At 37.4% G+C, this 19746-nt stretch overlaps 1 protein-coding gene across 4 annotated transcripts in view; it reads right to left on the bottom strand.

Moving 5' to 3' along the window:
• Positions 1 to 1401: 1401 nt before the first annotated feature.
• The window catches only part of PRCP (prolylcarboxypeptidase), an 86080-nt gene continuing 67735 nt past the window's right edge, over positions 1402 to 19746 (bottom strand). For all 4 annotated transcript variants that reach the window (XM_019955139.2, XM_070782903.1, XM_070782904.1 and 1 more), the window contains exons 8-10: positions 10739 to 10903; positions 9615 to 9802; positions 1402 to 2150 (exon numbers count right to left, since the gene is read on the bottom strand). In XM_019955139.2, the coding sequence (XP_019810698.2) occupies positions 1934 to 2150; positions 9615 to 9802; positions 10739 to 10903 (570 nt within the window). In that variant the 3' untranslated portion in view covers positions 1402 to 1933. The remainder of the gene's footprint in view (positions 2151 to 9614; positions 9803 to 10738; positions 10904 to 19746) is intronic.

Raw genomic sequence — 19746 nt, 5'->3', positions numbered from 1 at the left:
ATGCTTTAAATAAGGCTTATTTGATGCTTCAGTTGTTTTTCAATTTAAATTTTAAAATTTTAGTATATTATAATTAGGCCAACTTTAGTTAAGGTTGCTATCTGTCATGAAATGTACATAGAAAAAACATGTACACACAACCGATACTTGCAGACAGTCATTTGGGAGCAACTAGTCTGTTCACGAAAATGCAGCTCATGCAAACAATATTAAGTGAAGTAGCAACGTATTTTTTAAAGATTTTAAGTAAAAAGGTTTCAATGAAAATATCCTAAAATTAATATATCCTAAAATAAATAGTAAGAATATCCTCCATTAAGCCCATAAATGCTGCATTATAAAACTTATTAGTTGACAAAGAATAAAAAGTAGTACTTTTTTGGACCTTTAAATTCTCAGCCCAGTAGACTTCTCTGATGCTGAAATGAAAATAGTGACCAAATGCTTGGATGGACAACTCATTACAATGAGAAATGAAGGCTTCTGAAACCAGACAAAGATTTTTCTGTATCTCCCAGATGCCAGGGGAAGTAACAGAAATATTTTGGTCTCCCATCCAAGAATGAACACTATATCTACATTTTATCAAAAAAAAAAAAAGCACTTTAGAAATAATCAAGCTCAAGATACAGTTTTTAAAAAGCAGAAAATGTTACCAAGGCAGAATGAAGAAAAAAAATTGAGAGAAAATAAAAAGAAACAAGGGGAAAGAAATCTTTTAACAGAGTAGAAACTGTTAGTCTCTCTCTGTCCCTGAAAGGTTTTGATCCAACCCTATTTGTTATCCTAGAAAAGCTCTTCTGAAGAAAGGTCTCAGTGTAAGAACTGCTTAAAAGAAGCCAACCCCTTGGAAATAGGAACGGCTCAGCCATTTATTAATGTCAAATATGCTGCCTGCATGAATTAGTCAGCTTGTCTTTTGGAAGCTATACAGAAAAGTTCTTCTGCACCTGCCTCTTAGTGTCCTGACACTTCTGGCTTTAATGACAACATAACAACCACCAGAAAATGAAATTTAAAAAACAAAGCACTGAACACTACTACATTTTACCTTCTGAATAGCTGATTGATCAATTTTTAAAGGCTTCTTACTGAAGTATCATTGGTGACTGGAGAATATAAAACTTGCTTAGATGTAAAAAGAAAAGGAGAACAGAGTCATTTTCCTAAACTGGCAAAATGTAACCAAATTACCACAAAACTTACCTTAGAAACAAAGATAAATGGGGCAGAAAAGGCCAGATTTCTTACTGGCAGTACCACAGTGGCAAATATCCCAGAATAAGAAAAGCTGCCAAATAGAAGAGAGAAAATTAAAGGACTTTCCTTTAAAAACAGCCAAGCCCAGTGCACACAGCATTCCTAACAGCTGGAGCAAGCTTCAGAAGCAACACACAGGTATAAGGTTCAGTCCTATTCTTTATTTACAGCACAGTTCAAAGTCATTGAATCAAGCACAAAAGAAACGACTCCCATTTCCTGGTTTGGCATTGGATATCCTTCCTACCAGCTGCAATTACATCATTTTTATCCATCTTCTTCTTTTCCTTTTGGGAGGGTAGAAAAGGGGAAAGTGACACATGGACCAAAGAGACTTCAACTTCAAAACCAAGAGAAATCCTTGCTTTCAGAGAAACAGAAGAAGTGATTCTCCCTCTTGTGAAAGGCAATCAATACTCTGCTCCAGTTATGAAGGCTGTGGATGGTGTGGGAAAGCTGTGGTGAAGAGATTCTTCCCGGAGGTGGCACAAGGGTGGCGAGGGCTCGGGTCGTGGGATGGCTGCTATCCCCACCATCACATTTGCTCTATCTCAGTCTTCACCACACCAAATTTAATGAACAAGGGAAAGTAATTATGCACAGAAAGCCAAAGTGAATGGAAATGTAGGTGGAATGAACTTAAAAGAAGAAACTGAAAATGATCAAAAGTTACTCAGTTCATTTTTCTCAGACGGACATAGAAATCACTGATCCACTGCTTCATGTATTTAACTTCCAAAGAGCGAGTTAATTGCACACTGACAGGATCCAAGGCATTACTGGCTCGGAGATCTAGATGATGGGCTCCATTTGGGATGACAATCGCAAGTAAGGTGTCTGTAATATCCTTGGTTACTCCACCTCCTGACCAGGGGTCTAGTTCACCATTGCTAAGTGAGGGAAAGAAAAAAAATCAGATTGCTAGTTTTTCATATCTACATAAAAGATAAGATAGGAGAAACCTATTATATGCATAACACCTAAAATTATAAGCTTATAAGCTAGGGAATATGATCTAAGGATTTAATCTGTCATATAGAAAGGTGCTTCATCCTGGAGACTGACAATACTTCTGTAACCAGGTACAAGAAATAGGACCAGAGAACACTGAAGGTGGTGCCCCATGAATCAATCTAGATTATACTGGAACTTCAAATTTAGAAGACTCAATTTCAATCCTGGCTTCATTACTCAAAAGTTGTCTGACCTTACATAAGTTAGCTGTCTCACTTTCTTCATATGTAAAGCAGAGTTAACAAGGCCTACCTTAGGAGGTTGCCTTAAGGGTTAAATCAGATAGTACATGTATATATACTGAATAAATGTTAGGCACGTGGGAGTCCCTCAATTAAAACCTGTTTCCTTCCTTCCTAGAACCCAAATATTAGTGACAAAGAAAAAAAACTATATTTTAAAATGCTAATTATCTCTTCAGTCAATTCAGTCACACAGTTGTGTCTGTCTCTTTGCAACCCCATGGACTGCAGCATGCCAGGCTTCCTTGTCCATCACCAACTCCCAGAGTTTGCTCAAACTCTTGTCCATCGAGTCAGTGATACCATCCAACCATCTCATCCTCTGTTATCCTCTTCTCCTCTACCTTCAATCCTTCCCAGCATCAAGGTCTTTTCTAAGGAGTTCTTTGCATCAGGTGGCCAGAGTACTGAAGCTGAAGCTTCAGTATATTCAGCTTCCTGAATATTCCAATGACTATTCAGGACTCATTTCTTTTAGGATTGACTGGTTGGATCTCTTTGTTGTCCAAGGGGCTATCAAAAGTCTTCTCCAACAACACAGTTCAAAAGCATCAATGCTTCAGGGCTCAGCCTTCTTTATAGTTCAACTCTCACATCCATACATGACTACTGGAAAAACCATAGCTTTGATTAGACAGACCTCTGTCGGCAAAGTATTGTCTCTGCTTCTTAATATGCTCTCTAGGTTCATCATAGCTTTTCTTCCAAGGAGCAAGAGTCTTTTAATTTCATGGCTGCAGTCACCATCTGCAGTGATTTTGGAGCCCCCCAAAATTAACTCTGTCACTGTTTTCACTATTTCTCCATCTATTTGCCAGGAAGTGATGGACATGATCTAGATGTTTGAATGCTGAGTTTTAGGCCAGCTTTTTCACTCTCTTCTTTCACTTTCAACAAGAGGCTCTTTAGTTCCTCTTCACTTTCTTCCGTAAGGGTGGTATCATCTGCGTATCTGAGGTTATTGATATTTCTCCTGACAATCTTGATTCCAGCTTGTGCTTCATCTAGTCTGGCACTTTGCCTGATGTACTCTGCATATAAGTTAAATAAGCAAGGTGACAATATACAGCCTTGACATACTCCTTTCCCAATTTGGAACCAGTCGCTATTCCATGTCTGGTTCTAATTGTTACATCTTGACCTGCATACAGATTTCTCAGGAGGCAGGTGAGGCAAAATATAAGACAAGTGCCAGTCCTGAATATTCATTGGCAGGACTGATGCTGAAGCTAAAACTCCAATACTCTGGCCACCTGATGCAAAGAACTGACTCACTGGAAAAGACCTTGATGCTGGGAAAGATTGAAGGCGGAAGGAAAAATGGACAACAGAAGATGAGATGGTTGCATGGCATTACCAACTCAATGGACATGAGTTTGAGTAAACTCCAGGAGTTGGTGATGGACAGGGAGACCTGGCGTGCTGCAGTCCATTGGGTCACAAAGAGTTGGACACAACTGAGCAATTGAACTGAACTGAACTGATAGAGCTTCTCCATCTTTGGCTGCAAAGAATATAATCAATCTGACTTCAGTATTGACCATCTGGTGATGCTCATGTGTAGAGTTGTCTCTTGTGTTGTTGGAAGAGGGTGTTTGCTATGACCAGTGTGTTCTCTTGAAAAAACTCTGTGTAGCCTTTACCCTGATTCATTTTGTACTCCAAGGCCAAATTTGCCTGTTACTCCATGTATCTCTTGATTTCCTACTTTTGCATTCCAATCCCCTATGATGAAAAGGACACCTTTTTGGTGTTAGTTCTAGGAGGTCTCGTAGGTCTTCATGGAACTATTCAACTTCAGCTTCTTCTGCATTAGTGGTTGGGGCATAGACTTGGATTACTGTGATGCTAAGTGGTTTGCCTTGGAAATGAACCAAGGTTATTTGTCATTTTTGAGATTGCACCCAAGTACTGAATTTCAGACTTCTTGGTTGACTATGAGGGTTACTCCATTTCTTCTAAGGGATTTTTGCCCACAGTATAGATATATAGTAGATATCTAGTAGTAGAGGTCTTCCTTAGCCACCTCATCAAATATTCAAACTCCCCCCCAACCCCCACTAACATTTCATAACCTTCTTCCTTGGTTTATTTTTCCCCCCTTAGCACCTATCTCCTTCTAACATGCTTATAAGTGCTATCTTGTTTTTACCCATCTCTCAAACTAAAACTTCCCAACGGCAGGGTTTTTTTGTCTGTTTTACTACTGTATCTTCAGTGCCTGGCATACACTAGGAGCTATACAAACATTTATTGAATGAATAAAAAAGAATAATCTAGTTATTTGTAACCTTATATCAGATGCCCTACACAAAAGAGGTCTATACATATATGCTTGTGAGTTCAGGAACATGTAAATCACTACAGTACTTTTTACATGTAAAAGTAGAATTCACATAAGTGATTAATGTAAATATATAGACAGTGACATTCAGCTAGGTATAATACTGGCAAGAAACAATGAACTAAGTCAGCAGGTCTAAGTTTTATACCCCAGTAAGCCACATGACTTTGGGTAAGTCACCTGACCCCACTGAATCTAATTCTCATGTGTATGACCAAAAAAAAACTTTTAAAGATAATGCCCTTCAATCACAGAGACACTGTGAGGTTCAACTTGAATAATACATTTGGAAATAAGGTATAAACTATAAAATACCACATGAATGTGCAGTATTATAATTATTACCATATTCTATAAGCATGAGAAGTGTTAATACTTCTGAGAGGTAAATGAAGCATGAAAAGGGATACCACAAATTTCTCACAGAAATTTGGTCAGAAAAATGCATGCAATCAATTTTCTAGGTAAATGTTCAAGTTAAAAAGGGAATAAGCATTTAGGTACATTAAATATATGTGTGCTTGAAATACAAGTCTAAAATCCCTGTTCTAGCCTGACCACACTTTTAACCATATTTTCGGTTTTTTAAGAAATTAATTCAATTGCAACTTAACATCATTCTTGGGGGGAGAAATTACTCTGAAAATTTACCTTTTTTGGTTTTATTAAAAACAAGAGGAAAAACTCACATGCAAAATAGGATGTAAGTTTTCAACTATGAGATAAATTTTTAAAGTAAACTACACAAGGGGTTGGATTCTCTTAAGTGAACAAGTGGCCTTTATCATTATTCCAATTTGACAGGACCAACCAAGATAGGAAACTCTCCATTATTTGCAAAACAAAAAAGCTATCCCAACAGCTACATAATAAGCAAACTGCATTTGATTTAAAAGGTCATCTGAATCCACCCAGTGGCTTAGCAACAGTGTTTGGAGTTGCTGAGAGACCTAAAATGCACATGGACTTGAATTTCTTGGTCCTAGACATGAGAACGCTAAATCAGTCACTGGGAAATTTACAGGAGAAAAAAATACTGGCTTTCATGAGAGAACCTAGATGCCTGCATAAAATTCCCAACAGTGAGCCTCACTTAATAGCTGGCAACAATTAATTTGCCTGAAAAATGTTAAATTAACCAGCTTCTCAGGGACTCCTTTTTGAATTTACATTTAAATAACTAAAAATGACCATTGATAAGATAATTTCTCAACAACTGGGTTTTGTGGAAAAAATAAACCCTTCCAACAAAAACATTGTAGAATAAGAAAATTGCTGAAATAGAACTATTAATAGCTACTATTAAATTCTTATTTGCTCAACATGTTTACTGATTGCCTACTATGTATCAGGTACTGACTGGGTACAGTTAACTCAACTGTGAACAGACAAAAATCTCTGCCCTCATAGTGCTCACTTCTATGATTATCTACTCCTTGAAGAAGGCAATGGCACCCCACTCCAGTATTATTGCCTGGAAAATCCCATGGATGGAGGAGCCTGGTAGGCTGTAGTCCATGGGGTCGCTAAGAGTCAGACACGACTGAGCGACTTCCCTTTCACTTTTCACTTTCATTCATTGGAGAAGGAAATGGCAACCCACTCCAGTGTTCTTGCCTGGAGAATCCCAAGGATGGGGGAGCCTGGTGGGCTTCCGTCTTAGGGGTCGCACAGAGTCGGACACGACTGAAGTGACTTAGCAGCAGCAGAAGTAACTCTGGCAGGTAGTTATTATTTCTAACTAATATAAATTGGCAATTTGCCAAAGGCACATGGTTAACAGAAGCAGAATGGCACCTAGGTCTCTCCAACTTCAAAGCCCAAGCTCTTAACTTGCAGATCTCTAATTCAACAATTAAAAACAGATTGAATTTTCTAACCAAAAAAATAGTCACAGTTGGATTTGTGTGAGATGCCTCAAGGAGAGAAGTATGAATATAAAATATGCTTTCCACATGGTTCCTTGGACATTTTCTTATCATCAACCATAAATATTTTGTAACTGATAGCCACTCAGTAGACAGAACAGAAACACCTAATGCTGCTTTTTTATTTTTGGAATGTGCTTTCTTTAGAAAAGAAATAGAATTTTGAATTTTTAAATAAGGTAAGTTTTACATTGAATTCTTCACACCTAGCAGTACATAGGAAAAAATTTTCTTTTTAAAAGTATATTTGCCACCGCAGGAAGATAAACCAGCATTTTTATATAGTTCTGCCTTTATACTTTCACATGCCTCTGAAGTTTTCCTGAGCTTTCTCATCCTTATCAACACACACATTAACTGGGCATCTACTATGTGCCAGTCACTGTGGCAGGTGCTAAAGGCACAGAGATGATTAAGAAAAATTCTCTGTCACTGAGAAGTTCATAATCTCATTTGAACAGAGAAATGAGATTTCTCTGTTCTCTGAGAAATGAGTCAGGGGCAGAGAGAAACACAAACAGGTAAATTCCACACAGAGTGCTAAAGGGATAGTCACAGGCTTTAGAGGAGCTAAGTGTGTAGGGGAAATGTAACCTCCTTGGAGATGTCAGGGAAGGGTTCCTGGAAGATGCCTGAATCTTAAGAAAAGGAAAAAAAAAAATGGAAGGAAAAGGACATTCAGGGACAAGTAGTTCCCTGCTGGCTCGAAGCTAAAGTACAGGGCTGTGAATATACTTCCACTTATTCATTCAATGGAAATTTTTTAAGCATATAATTTGCCAGGTCTGGGCTAAATATTTCACTGGGTTAACTCTTTTAAGCATCACTATAAAAGAGCATAACTCTTTTAAGCAACTCTATAGGGTGACTGGCATTATTATTCTCATTTTACAGAAGAGAAAACTGAGGATCAAAGAGCTTAAATAATTTAAGACAGTTCACTCTAACTATGCATAGCTCTGTTAGGAAGCCCTTTCTTACACTAGCCAAAAGTTTTTTTTTTTCTAATGTTGAGCCATATTTTCTACCTACTCTTTCAGTTCTACTCCCAACTTTTTTCAACAAAATCTATCCTTTCCCCAATGATGATGATGACAATAACTTATTTTGATACCCGGAGGAAAGTAAGTAAAAAAGGATAAATGGACAACTAAAATACTCATGTAATGGTTGAATCCAATAAAAAAGCACAAAGTATCTAACCAAAAGTCAAATATAAAAATCTTTATAGATAAGATTCAAAGACTCTACTTTACAAGTCAACTTGAACTTCAGCTTTATGCTGCTGCTGCTAAGTCGCTTCAGTCGTGTCCGACTCTGTGCGACCCCATAGACGGCAGCCCACCAGGCTCCCCCGTCCCTGGGATTCTCCAGGCAAGAACACTGGAGTGGGTTGCCACTTCCTTCTCCAATGCATGAAAGTGAAAAGTGAAAGTGAAGTCGCTGAGTCATGTCCGACTCTTCGTGACCCCATGGACTGCAGCCCACCAGGCTCCGAGGTCAAAGCAAAAATCCATATAAGTACTACCTGGAGGTAAGTTTCTAAAAACAGGAAAATGACAAAGTATTTCCTTCTCTGAAGGAACAAAGATGAGCTTTGATACCCAAGGTTTACATTTAAGCCTTTTCAGTCCTCACAGTCCTTTCATGTTTTCCTGATTTCGAACATCCTAATTTGGTACAGTTTCCTACCCTAAATATACTTATCACCTCAAAAGGCTGAGCTGAAAAGTATAGTGTTGAAGAATTCTACTGAGGACAAGGTAAATAATTCTAGGGAATTAAACAAAAAGAATCTTTAAGTTTTGCATTTCGTGTCTCACATTTGAGGGGGGGGAGGGTATCCTACTGAGTGAAACTAGCATGAATCCAACAAGAAAAAGGTTCTTTTACAAAATGGGCAGTGTTACTGGCCTAAACCCAGAGAGTGATCTTTCAGTTAAAACAGCATTGCTCCTTCCTAAAAGCTTTCGGTCATGTCTCCAAAGTCAAATGTCACTCTTGTTTAGGAGACTTTGTAAAAGAGTAACGTTTACAATTTAAACAATTGGTTAAGAGATATGTATGGATATCTCTCTACTATTTCCACATAAACTTGGGGAGTTTTCTTATTAAATAGTTGTTATTTTAATAAGTAACAACCTAATGTTCAAGCCAAGACACAGAAATTTTGAAGTCACAATCAGGCACATTTAGAGTCTACTTGATTAACTCCGATATGAACCAATACCAAATATGACTCTTCTAGAGAAACAGTGTTACAGAATAAACAGTTTTTGTAGTCAGATAGGCCAAGGTTGAAAACTGGCTTTATCACTTGGTAACTAAAACAAAACTGTACACACTGACTTTCACTTTCCTCCTCAGTAAAATAGGGGCTATAAAAACTTCTTTCAAGGTTTTTGTGGGAATTAAGTGATTTATTTAAAGTGCCTCATACAGTGCCTGGGACAGAACAGAGTGGGCACCTCAAAAGTGTTTGTTAGGTATATACTGAAGATTTTTTATTATCATTGATAACAATAGAAACAATCATGAGACAAATTGAGAACAACAGATGATGCTTCCTTTTCTTTTGAGCACACTTTTTGAAATATTTTAACTTTGCTGCTATTGTTTTTAAGCCTTTAAACATACTGCAATAGAACAAAAAATCATATCACCTCTCAGAATCCTTTACCTTTCAAGGAGTAGAAAAATATGATAGATACCACTGCTATATTCTACATTGTTTTAACTGTGCAACATTTTCCTGGTTTTCTTTTCTTATCCATTCTACAAATGTCTCCATCAACCAGAATTTTCTTTGAATCAACAAAAATTCACCTGAAAATAATGTTTGTGTGTGAACTGATGTTCTTGCCTCCATACATAGTAGGGATCCAAGAGGGCCTCGGTCTCACACCCCACTGTTTAAAACAGTCATCAGAATATTCCTTCATGTTCCACGAGTGAGGTTCAAACATGTCATCAACACCATCAGAACAGGTAGGCATGACCATTTCTGTACAGGCCTGAAAAAGCAAACCAGGAAAGATTCTAGTGAGAATATGAAGCACAAAGAGTGAAATAAATTGTCCAACATCATACAGCTCAGAAGCAAAAAAGTGAGGGTTTGAACTCAGCAGTCTGGCTTCAGAGCCCCTGTTCTCTACTCCATACCACGTCTCTTTATTCCTAAGGCTCAGCTGAGAAGTCACAGAAGTTGGGGCTATATATTCCTTCTACGCAAACTATTCCATTTCATATCTATTATCATATTGAGTTCTCAAAACAACTCTGGAGGAAAATATTGCTATTATTATTACTATTCTCATTGTACAGATGAAAAAAATGGAGGCTCAGATAGAATCAAGTTAGACTCCCTCTTCTTTCCTGTGTCCATAAAATGCTACCTTTATAGGACTTACTAAGATCTATTACAATATTATTTAGCTACCTATATTTTCCACCAAACTACATTTGATAATTAGATCATATTTTATTTACAATAAAATAAAATTATATCCAATTTGTATAGTTGTAGCCTGGAATAGTGCCTGACATGCAGTAAGTACTCAGAATATATTTGGTGATGATTAAATACCAAACTGAAGTAGTATATATAGGATAGATAAACAACAAGGTCCTACTATATACAAGAGGAAACTATATTCAATATCCAGCAATAACTCATAATGGAAAAGAATATGCATATGTATAACTGAGTCACTTTGCTGTTTATTAGAAATTAACACAACATTGTAAATCAACTATACTTCAATAAAATTTTTTAAAAATTGAATTGGTATTTAATGAATGAATGAGGAAACTCATCCACGGTCTTGAAGTATAAGGTAACAGAACCCAGATTTGGATCCAAGTTAGGTGACAAGATCTTGAGGATTCTGTTATAGTACAACCAAAACAGTGAAAAGCAAGCTCCAATTGGGGAAATTATACACACTTACCTGATAGCTCCAACCCAGGACTCCCAGACTGCTAGTTGCTGTCTCTGAGACATTCAGACATTTCGCCTGGCCCGAATAATTGTAATACACATTCAGAGCTTGGAAAATATTCTGCACCATCACGGTATCAGGCACATTGGAATATTTGAAATACTGGCACACTACCTGTCATTTTAGAGAGATAAAAGGGAGAAGAATCAAATATAAATATAAAATCACAGTTTATTAAAACAAAGAAACATGATTCTGATTTGATCATAAACAATCTTTAGCATCTAACTTCACTGCTTGACAATTTCTATTTATTGAGTATAACCACTTTCATAAATGAATAAACCTTTAAAATTAGTCCCCATGGGACTTCCCTGGTGGTCTAGTGGCTAAGACTCCACGCTCCCAATGCAGGACGCACAGGTTCAATCCCTGTTCAGGAAACTAAATCCCACAAGCCGCAACTAAAGTTTGTATGCTGCAACTAAAGATTCCGCATAACCCAATTAAAAGAACCCACATGCCACAACAAAGACTGAAGATCCCACATGCCACAACTAAAACTCGGCACAGCCAAAAAAAAAAAAAAAATTAGCCCCCAAATTATAGAAATAAACCAAAATTATCTGCATGGTATGCAAAGTCCTCCCCACCTGCCACTCTAGTTTCATCTTCTGTACCTTTTGCGCTAGTCCAGCAAAACCATTTCTACCACACCAACTTCTTTCCCTCCTCATTGCCATCGCTCACACTGAAATGCCCTGCTCCCACTCTCCCAATGCAGTGGTGCCTGGCAAACACCAGCTCATTTTCCTCAATGCAGCTCAAATATCACCTCCTCCTTGAGGCCACTTGCCTATGCCTTCAAGGCAGAAGTAAATCACTCTCTTCCTTGTGCCTCCACTGCATCCTGTGCCTATTTCTATCAGAGCCCCTGTAACGCTGATACCATACTCATTGGATTCCAGAATGTCTCCCTCAGCACTTAGCAAGGCATCTGGCAACTAAGTGCTTGCTGATTAAATGACTATCTTTTTATGAATATGGAAAATTTATTAAATTTCTTTTGGAAAAACTCCACCAAGCTCCTATATCTGTAGATTATAAGAAGCATCTCAGGCAGCTCCCCAGTTCCAAATACTCCTAACACTTGACTATCAGATCAGATCAGATCGGATCAGTCGCTCAGTCATGTCCGACTCTTTGCGACCCCATGAATCGCAGCACACCAGGCCTCCCTGTCCATTACCAACTCCCGGAGTTCACTCAAACTCACGTCCATAGAGTCACTGATGCCATCCAGCCATCTCATCCTCTGTCGTCCCCTTCTCCTCCTGCCCTCAATCCCTTCCAGCGTCAGTGCTAAAAATCACGGGTAATACCTGGGGTTGGAAGTGAAGACAGGACTGACTAGTCAGGGACATAGGGAACTTTCAAGGATATGAAAATATTTCTTATCTGTAGGGGCCTAGTACACAACAAGTAGCACATTTATGCTTTGTATATAAGTTTTACTTCAAAAAATCATAAACAAATATTGAAATCTAGATAATGTTGTTAAAGCTGACGTATATAGTCTATATTTCATTTATTTCTGCTCTTTCTGTCCTTCTACTGACTTTGAGCTTCACTTGTTATTTTTCTAGTTCCTTGAGGTGTAAATTTAGGTTGTTTGAGACTTTTCTTATCTCTTGAGATAGGCATTTATCACTATGAACTTCCCTCCCAGAAGTGTTTTTACTACATCCCATAAATTTTGGTATGTTACATTTCCATTTATCTCTATGTATTTTTAAAATTTCTCTTTTAATTTCTTCTTTGACCCATTGAGTGTTCAATAGTATGTAGTTTAATCTCCACATATTTGTGAATTTTTCCATTTTCTTTGTGTAATTTATTTCTAGTTTCACACCACTGTGGCTGGAAATGATGCTTCATATACTTTCAATCTCCTTAAATTTATTAAGATTTGTTTTGTGGCCAAACATTTGATCTATCTTAGAAAATGTTCTATGTGTACTTGAGTAGAATGTATATTCTGCTGTTTCAGAGAGAATGTTCTATAAATATCTATTAAGTTCATCTAGTCTAATGTGTTAAGGCCAATATTTCCTTATTGATTTTATGCCTGGATGAACTATCTATCAATTTAAGTAGAATACTAAAGTCCCCTTCTGGCCAGGTACTGTTGTCTATTTCCATCTAAAAGTCTGTTAATATCTGCTTTACTTATATAGGTGCTCCTATGTTGGGCACATAAATATTTACAAATGTTATACCTTCTTGTTGAACTGACTCCTTTATTATTATGCAACACACTTCTTTGTGCATTATTAAAGTCTTTATTTTAAATTCTATTTTGTTCAATATAAGAATAGCTACTCCAGCTTTATTTTGGTTTCCATTTGCATGGAGTATCTTTTTCCATCCCTTTACTTTCAGTCTGTGTGTGTCCTTAAATTTAAAATGACTCTCTTCTAGGCAATAATATTGATGGGTCTTGTTTTTTAATTCAATCAGCAACTCTATGTATTTGATTAAAGAATTTAGTCCATTTCAGTTCAGTCGCTCAGTCGTGTCCAACTCTTTGCAACCCCATGAATTGCAGCACACCAGGCCTACCTGTCCATCACTAACTCCCAGAGTTCACTAAAACTCATGTCCATTGAGTCAGTGATGCCGTCCAGCCATTTCATCCTCTGCTGTCCCCTTCTCCTCCTGCCCCCAATCCCTCCCAGCATCAGAGTCTTTTCCAATGAGTCAACTCTTCACATGAGGTGGCCAAAGTCCTGGAGTTTCAGCTTTAGCATCATTCCTTCCAAACAACACCCAGGGCTGATCTCCTTTAGAATGGACTGGTTGGATCTCCTTGCAGTCCAAGGGACTCTCAAGAGTCTTCTCCAACACCACAGTTCAAAAGCATCAACTCTTCGGCACTCGGCTTTCTTCACAGTCCAACTCTCACATGGAAAAACCATGTGGAAAAACCACATGACCACTGGAAAAACCATAGCCTTGACTAGACAGACCTTTGTTGACAAAGTAATGTCTCTGCTTTTGAATATGCTATCTAGCTTGGTCATAACTTTCCTTCCAAGGAGTAAGCGTCTTTTAATTTCATGGCTGCAGTCACCATCTGTAGTGATTTTGGAGCCCGGAAAAATAAAGTCTGACACTGTTTCCACTGTTTCCCCATCTATTTCCCATGAAGTGATGGGACTGGATGCCATGATCTTCGTTTTCTGAATGTTGAGCTTTAAGCCAACTTTTTCACTCTCCTCTTTCATCAAGAGGCTTTTGAGTTCTTCTTCACTTTCTGCCATAAGGGTGGTGTCATCTGCATATCTGAGGTTCTTAATATTTCTCCCGGCAATCTTGATTCCAGCTTGTGCTTCTTCCAGCCCAGTGTTTCTAATGATTTACTCTGCATAGAAGTTAAATAAGCAGGGTGACAATATACAGCCTTGATGTACTCCTTTTCCTATCTGGAACCAGTCTGTTATTTCATGTCCAGTTCTTACTGTTGCTTCCTGACCTGCATATAGATTTCTCAAGAGGCAGCTCAGGTGGTCTGGTATTCCCATCTTTCAGAATTAGTCCATTTACATTAAAGTAATTATTGATATGTATGTGCTTATTGGCATTTTGTTCATTGTTTTCTGGCTGTTTATGTAGTTTCTCTAGCTCCTTTCTTTCTCTCTTGCTCGCTTTCTCTGTGGGTTGAAGATTTTCTTTAGTGGTAGGCTTATATTCCTCTCTTTATCTTTCATATATTTACTGTAAGTTTTTGTTTCGTGGTTACCATGAGGCTTATATATAACAGTTTATATCTACAACAGTCAGAGTTGATAACACTTAAGCTTGATCTCACTGAAAAGCGTAACATTATTTCCCCCCTCATTTTATGAAGTCACATTCTACATCTTTTTATCTTGTGCATACCTAACAAATTATTGTAATCATGGTTATTTTTATTACCTTTGTCTTTTTTAGCCTTCATACTAGCTTTGTACGTAATTAATTCCCTACCTTTACTACACAGTAAGTCCCCTACATATGAACCTTCAGATTGTGAACTCAAAGATGTAAATGTATCATAAACCTATTACAGTACAGTACTACGGAGCTAATTGTGCTTGTTGTATACCTAGGCTAACTTTGTTGGATTTGCAAACAAGCTGAACTTAACAACTGTGCTCTTAGAATGGAACTTGTTTGAATGTAGGGGACTTCCTGTATGTCTTTTTCTTTCCAGTGAGGTTTATTTTTCATATGAATTCTCATTACTAATTAGTGCCATTTCATTTCAGCTTAAAGAAGTCCCTTTTAACATTTACTCTAAGGCTGGTTTAGTGGTAATGAACACCTTTAGGTTTTCCTTATCTGGTAAACTCTATCTGTTCTATAGAGTGTTCTTGGTTTAAAGGTTTTTTTTCCTTTTAACACTTTGAATATATCTCGCCATTCCCTTTTGGCCTGAAAACTTTCTGCTAAAAAATCTGCTCATAGTCTTATGGGAGTTTCTTTGCATGTAAGAAATTACTTTCTCTTGTTGTTTTTAATATTTTCTCCTTAATAGAACTACCATATGACCAGGCAATCCCACTGATGGGCATACACCATAGATCATAATTTAAAAAGATACATGCACCCCAGTGTTCACTGCAGCACTATTTACAATAGCTAGGTCATGGAAACAACCTGACTGTCCATCAGCAGAGGAATGGATAAAGAAAGCTGTGGTACATATACACAATGGAATATTACTCAGCTCTAAAATAGAATGAAATTGTGCCATTTGCAGAGACATGGATAGACTGAGAGACTGTCATACAGAGTGAAGTAACTTAGAGAAAAATAAATATAATATATTAACACATATATGTGGAATCTAGAAAAATTGTATAGATGATCTTACTTGCAAAGCAGAAATAGAGACACAGATGTAGAGAACAAATGTATGGACACCAAGGGGGAGAAAGGGGTGGTGGTGAGATGAATCGGGAGACTGGGATTGGCATATATATACTATGTATAAAATAGATAACTAATGAGAACCTACTGTATAGCATGGGGAACTCTACTCAGTGCTCTGTGGTGACCTAAATGGGAAGGAAATCCAAAAAAGAAGGGACAGATGTATACCTATGGCTGCTGATTCATTTTGCTGTACAGCAGAAACTGACAAAGCAGTACAAATTGTTTTCATACTCCATTGTCAGTTTTTTTATACTCCAATTAAAAATAATAATATAATCTGTATAAAAATAAGTATAAATTTCCTTCTTGTCTTTAACGTCTGACATTTTTTTCCTCTGGTTGCACTAGGTCTTTGTTGCGTGTATGCTTTCCCTAGCTGCAGTAATGGGGGGTTACCCTTAATCGCCGTGCACAGGCTTCTCATGGTGGTGGCTTCTCTTGTTCACAGCAGAGGCTCTAGGTGCACGGCCTTCAGTAGTTGTGGCACATGTGCTTAGGTACCCCATGGCATGTGGAATCTTCCTGGACCAAGAATCAAACCCATGTCCCCTGCATTGGCAGCCAGATTCTTATCCACTGTACCACCAGAGAAGTCAAGACTTTTGACATTTTAATTGTAATTTGTCTTGGTATTAGTCTGTTTGGATACCTCTTATTTGGAACTCTCTGAGATTCCTAGGTCTGGAAGATTAGGGAAGCTTTCAGCTGTTTTGTCTTCAAATAAGATTTCTGCCCCTCTTTCTCTTTTTCTTCTGGGGACCCTATGATGTGAATGTTAGACCATTTGATGTAAATGTTAGTCTATAAGTCCCTTAAGCTATTTTCACTTTTCTTCATTCTTTTCTTCATTTCTGCTCTGATTCAGTAAGTTCTACTGCCCTGTCTTTGAGTTGACTGATCTTGTCTTCTATTTCATCTAATCTGCTGTTGAACCTCTCCAGTGTAATTTTATCAGTTATTATATTCTTGAGCTTTGTAACATCTTATTTGGTACATTTTTAATATTTTCTATGTCTTTTTTGAAGTTCTGTGTTCATTCATTCTTCACCCCAGTTCAGTGAGCATCTTCATAATCATTACTTTTAACTCTTTATCAGGTAAATTAATATTTCTCTCATTAAGATTTTTCTGAGTTTTATATTCTTCTTTCTTGGAATATATTCTTCCTGTTTCTTCATTCTGTTTGATTCTCTGTTTCAATTTCTATACAGTAGATGAAACAACCACCTCTCCCAGTCTTGAAGGAGTGGCCTCATATAGGAGACAAACTTTGATGTTCAACTCTGCCTTAACTCTTGGTTGTCTTTCAAATCTCTGTGCTTATCCAAGCAGCCTACTATAGTCTTAATAACTCCAAGTAGTTGAAGACATGCCACAACCTGTCAACATCCCAAAAGGGAGAACCTTAGCTCTTTGATTCAGGCTGACTAGAAGCCAGACTCTCAAGCATCACTTTTTAAAAATATGCAAATATATACAGTCCTGTGGGACTGCAAGCATGAGCCCTGTTGGCCACCAGAGGTGGATGATCTGGAAGTGTCCACTGGGCAGTCACAAAAAATGGGCTCCAGGTAAGTGTATAAGCTCTTCTCTAGGTGATAACAGCAAGGCAGAATGAAAGCACCAAGACGGCATCCACAACCTACATTCTTTAAGAGCAGCCTTGAAGGCCACTAAATATGTGTCAAACCTGAAGCCTGCCCTGCAGGCAGAAGCTCCAAACTAGCAAAGACGTCTCCTTCACAAAAATACTGGGCAATGTGCCCCAACCTGCTATCTGTGCAGTGCCCTGAGGGTGGCAACCTGTCAAGAATCATACCTCCAATTACACAGTCTCATGGGACCCAAGAATGCAAGCCCTAATCCATCCCCAGCCATCAGGGCCAGGTGATCAAGGGGTGTCCCAAGGGTGGCAGCCATAAAAACTGGAACATCATATATAAAAATCAGGACACCAGACATATGTAAAGCTCCCTTCCAGGAAACACTTGCAGTCTGGAACATGGCAATAGGAAAAAAAAAAAAAATTGGATCCTTGAAAAGACAAAGAAAATTAACAAGTCTTTAGCCCGAGTGACCAAGAAAAAAAGAGAGAACTCAAATAAATAAAATAAGAAATGAAAGAGAAGATACTACAATTGATACCACAAGAATACAAAGGAACATAACAAACAACTATTATAGTTTGTTATTGATGTTATTTTATATTGATATAACTTGATGATAATTATGTCATCAAATTCAACAACCTAGAAGAAATGGATAAATTCCTAGAAACATGCAACCTATCAAGACTGAATCATGATGAAACAGAAAATCTGAACAGGTTGAATACTACTGAAGAGACTGAATCGGTAACCAAAAACTCTCCAAAAAAACAAAAGTCTAGGACCAGATGGTTTCCCTGGTGTATTCTACCAAACATTCAAGAAAGAATTAATATCATCCTTCCTAAATTCTTCCCCAAAAATAGAAGAGGAGGGAACACTTCCAAGTTCATTTTACAAGGCCAGCATTACCCTGATACCAAAACTAGTAAGCCTGCCACAAGAAAAGAAAATTACAGGCCAATATCTCTGATGACCACAGATGCAAAAATCCTCAACAAAATATTAGCAAGCTGAATTCAATGATACATTAAAAGGATCATACACCATGATTGAGTAGGATGTATCCAGGGATTCAAGGATGGTTCAACATCCACAAATAAGTCAATGTGAACCACCATATTAACAAAATAAAGGATAAAAATCATATGATCATCTTACTAGATGCCAAAGAAGTATTTGACAAAAATCAACAGCCATTTATAATAAAGAATCTCAACAAGGTGGGCATAGAGTAAACATATTTCAACATATAAAGATTATACATGGCAAGCCCAGGGCAAATACCATACCCAACAGTGAAAGGCTGAAAGCTTTTCCTCTAAGATCAGGAAAAAGACAAGGATGTCCACACTCATCACTTTTATTCAACATAGCACTGGAAGTCCTAGCCAGAGAATGTAAGCAAGAAAAAGAAATAAAAGGCATCTAAATCTGAAAGGAATAAGTAAAACTGTCTCTATTTATAGGTGACATGAAATTATATGGTTCAGAGGTTACTACTCTCTACTTTCACTGCAGCAGGCACTGGTTCAATCTCCGGTCAAGGAACTAAGATAAAGCAAGCTCTGTGGTGTGGCAAAAAAATAAAAGCTGTTAGAAAAATCAATGAATCCATTAAGAAAAATCTATGAATTTTCAAGATACAAAATCAAGTTTCAAGATACAAAATCAACATACAAAAATCTGTTGCATTTCTATATCCTAATAATGAACTATTAGAAAGAGAAGTTAATAAAACAGTCCCATTTACAATTACATTAATAAGAATAAAATACCTGAGAGGAAGTATTTTAGATATGGAAGACCTGTATATTACAAAAATACAAGGGACTTCCCTGGTAGTCCAGTGATTAAGACTCCACCTTCCAATGTGGGGACAAAGGTTTGATCCCTGGTCAGAGAACTAAGGTCTCACATGCCACAGAGTGCAACCAAAATTTTTTTTTATATACAAGACATTAATGAAAAAAATGAAGATAGATGAAAATATATTTCATGCTCATGGACTGGAAGAATTAATATTGTTAAAATATCCATACACAAAGCAATATACAGATTCAATGCTATCCCTACCAAAATTCCAATGGCTTTTTCACAGAAATAAAATTTAAAAATTTTTGTGGAACCATAAAAGACCCCAAGTGGATAAAGCAATCTTGAGAAAGAGAAATGTCAGAGGCATCACACTCTCTGATTTCAAACTATATTACAAAGCTATTTTAATTAAAACAATATGGTATTGGCATAAAAACAAAGACACAGCATAGAGAAACCAGAAATAAACCAATGCATATATGATCAATTAACTTATGACAAAGAAGTCAAGATATACAATGGGGGAAAAACAGTCTCTTAATAAATGGTATTGGGAACACTGCACAGCCACATGCAAAACAATGAAACTGGATGTCTATTTTACACCAGACA

Source organism: Bos indicus, chromosome 29 (genome assembly GCF_029378745.1).
Source record: "Bos indicus isolate NIAB-ARS_2022 breed Sahiwal x Tharparkar chromosome 29, NIAB-ARS_B.indTharparkar_mat_pri_1.0, whole genome shotgun sequence".
Lineage (NCBI taxonomy): Eukaryota > Metazoa > Chordata > Mammalia > Artiodactyla > Bovidae > Bos > Bos indicus.
The sequence above is the reverse complement of the archived record's forward strand: the minus strand, read 5'-3'. Positions and strand labels throughout refer to the sequence as shown.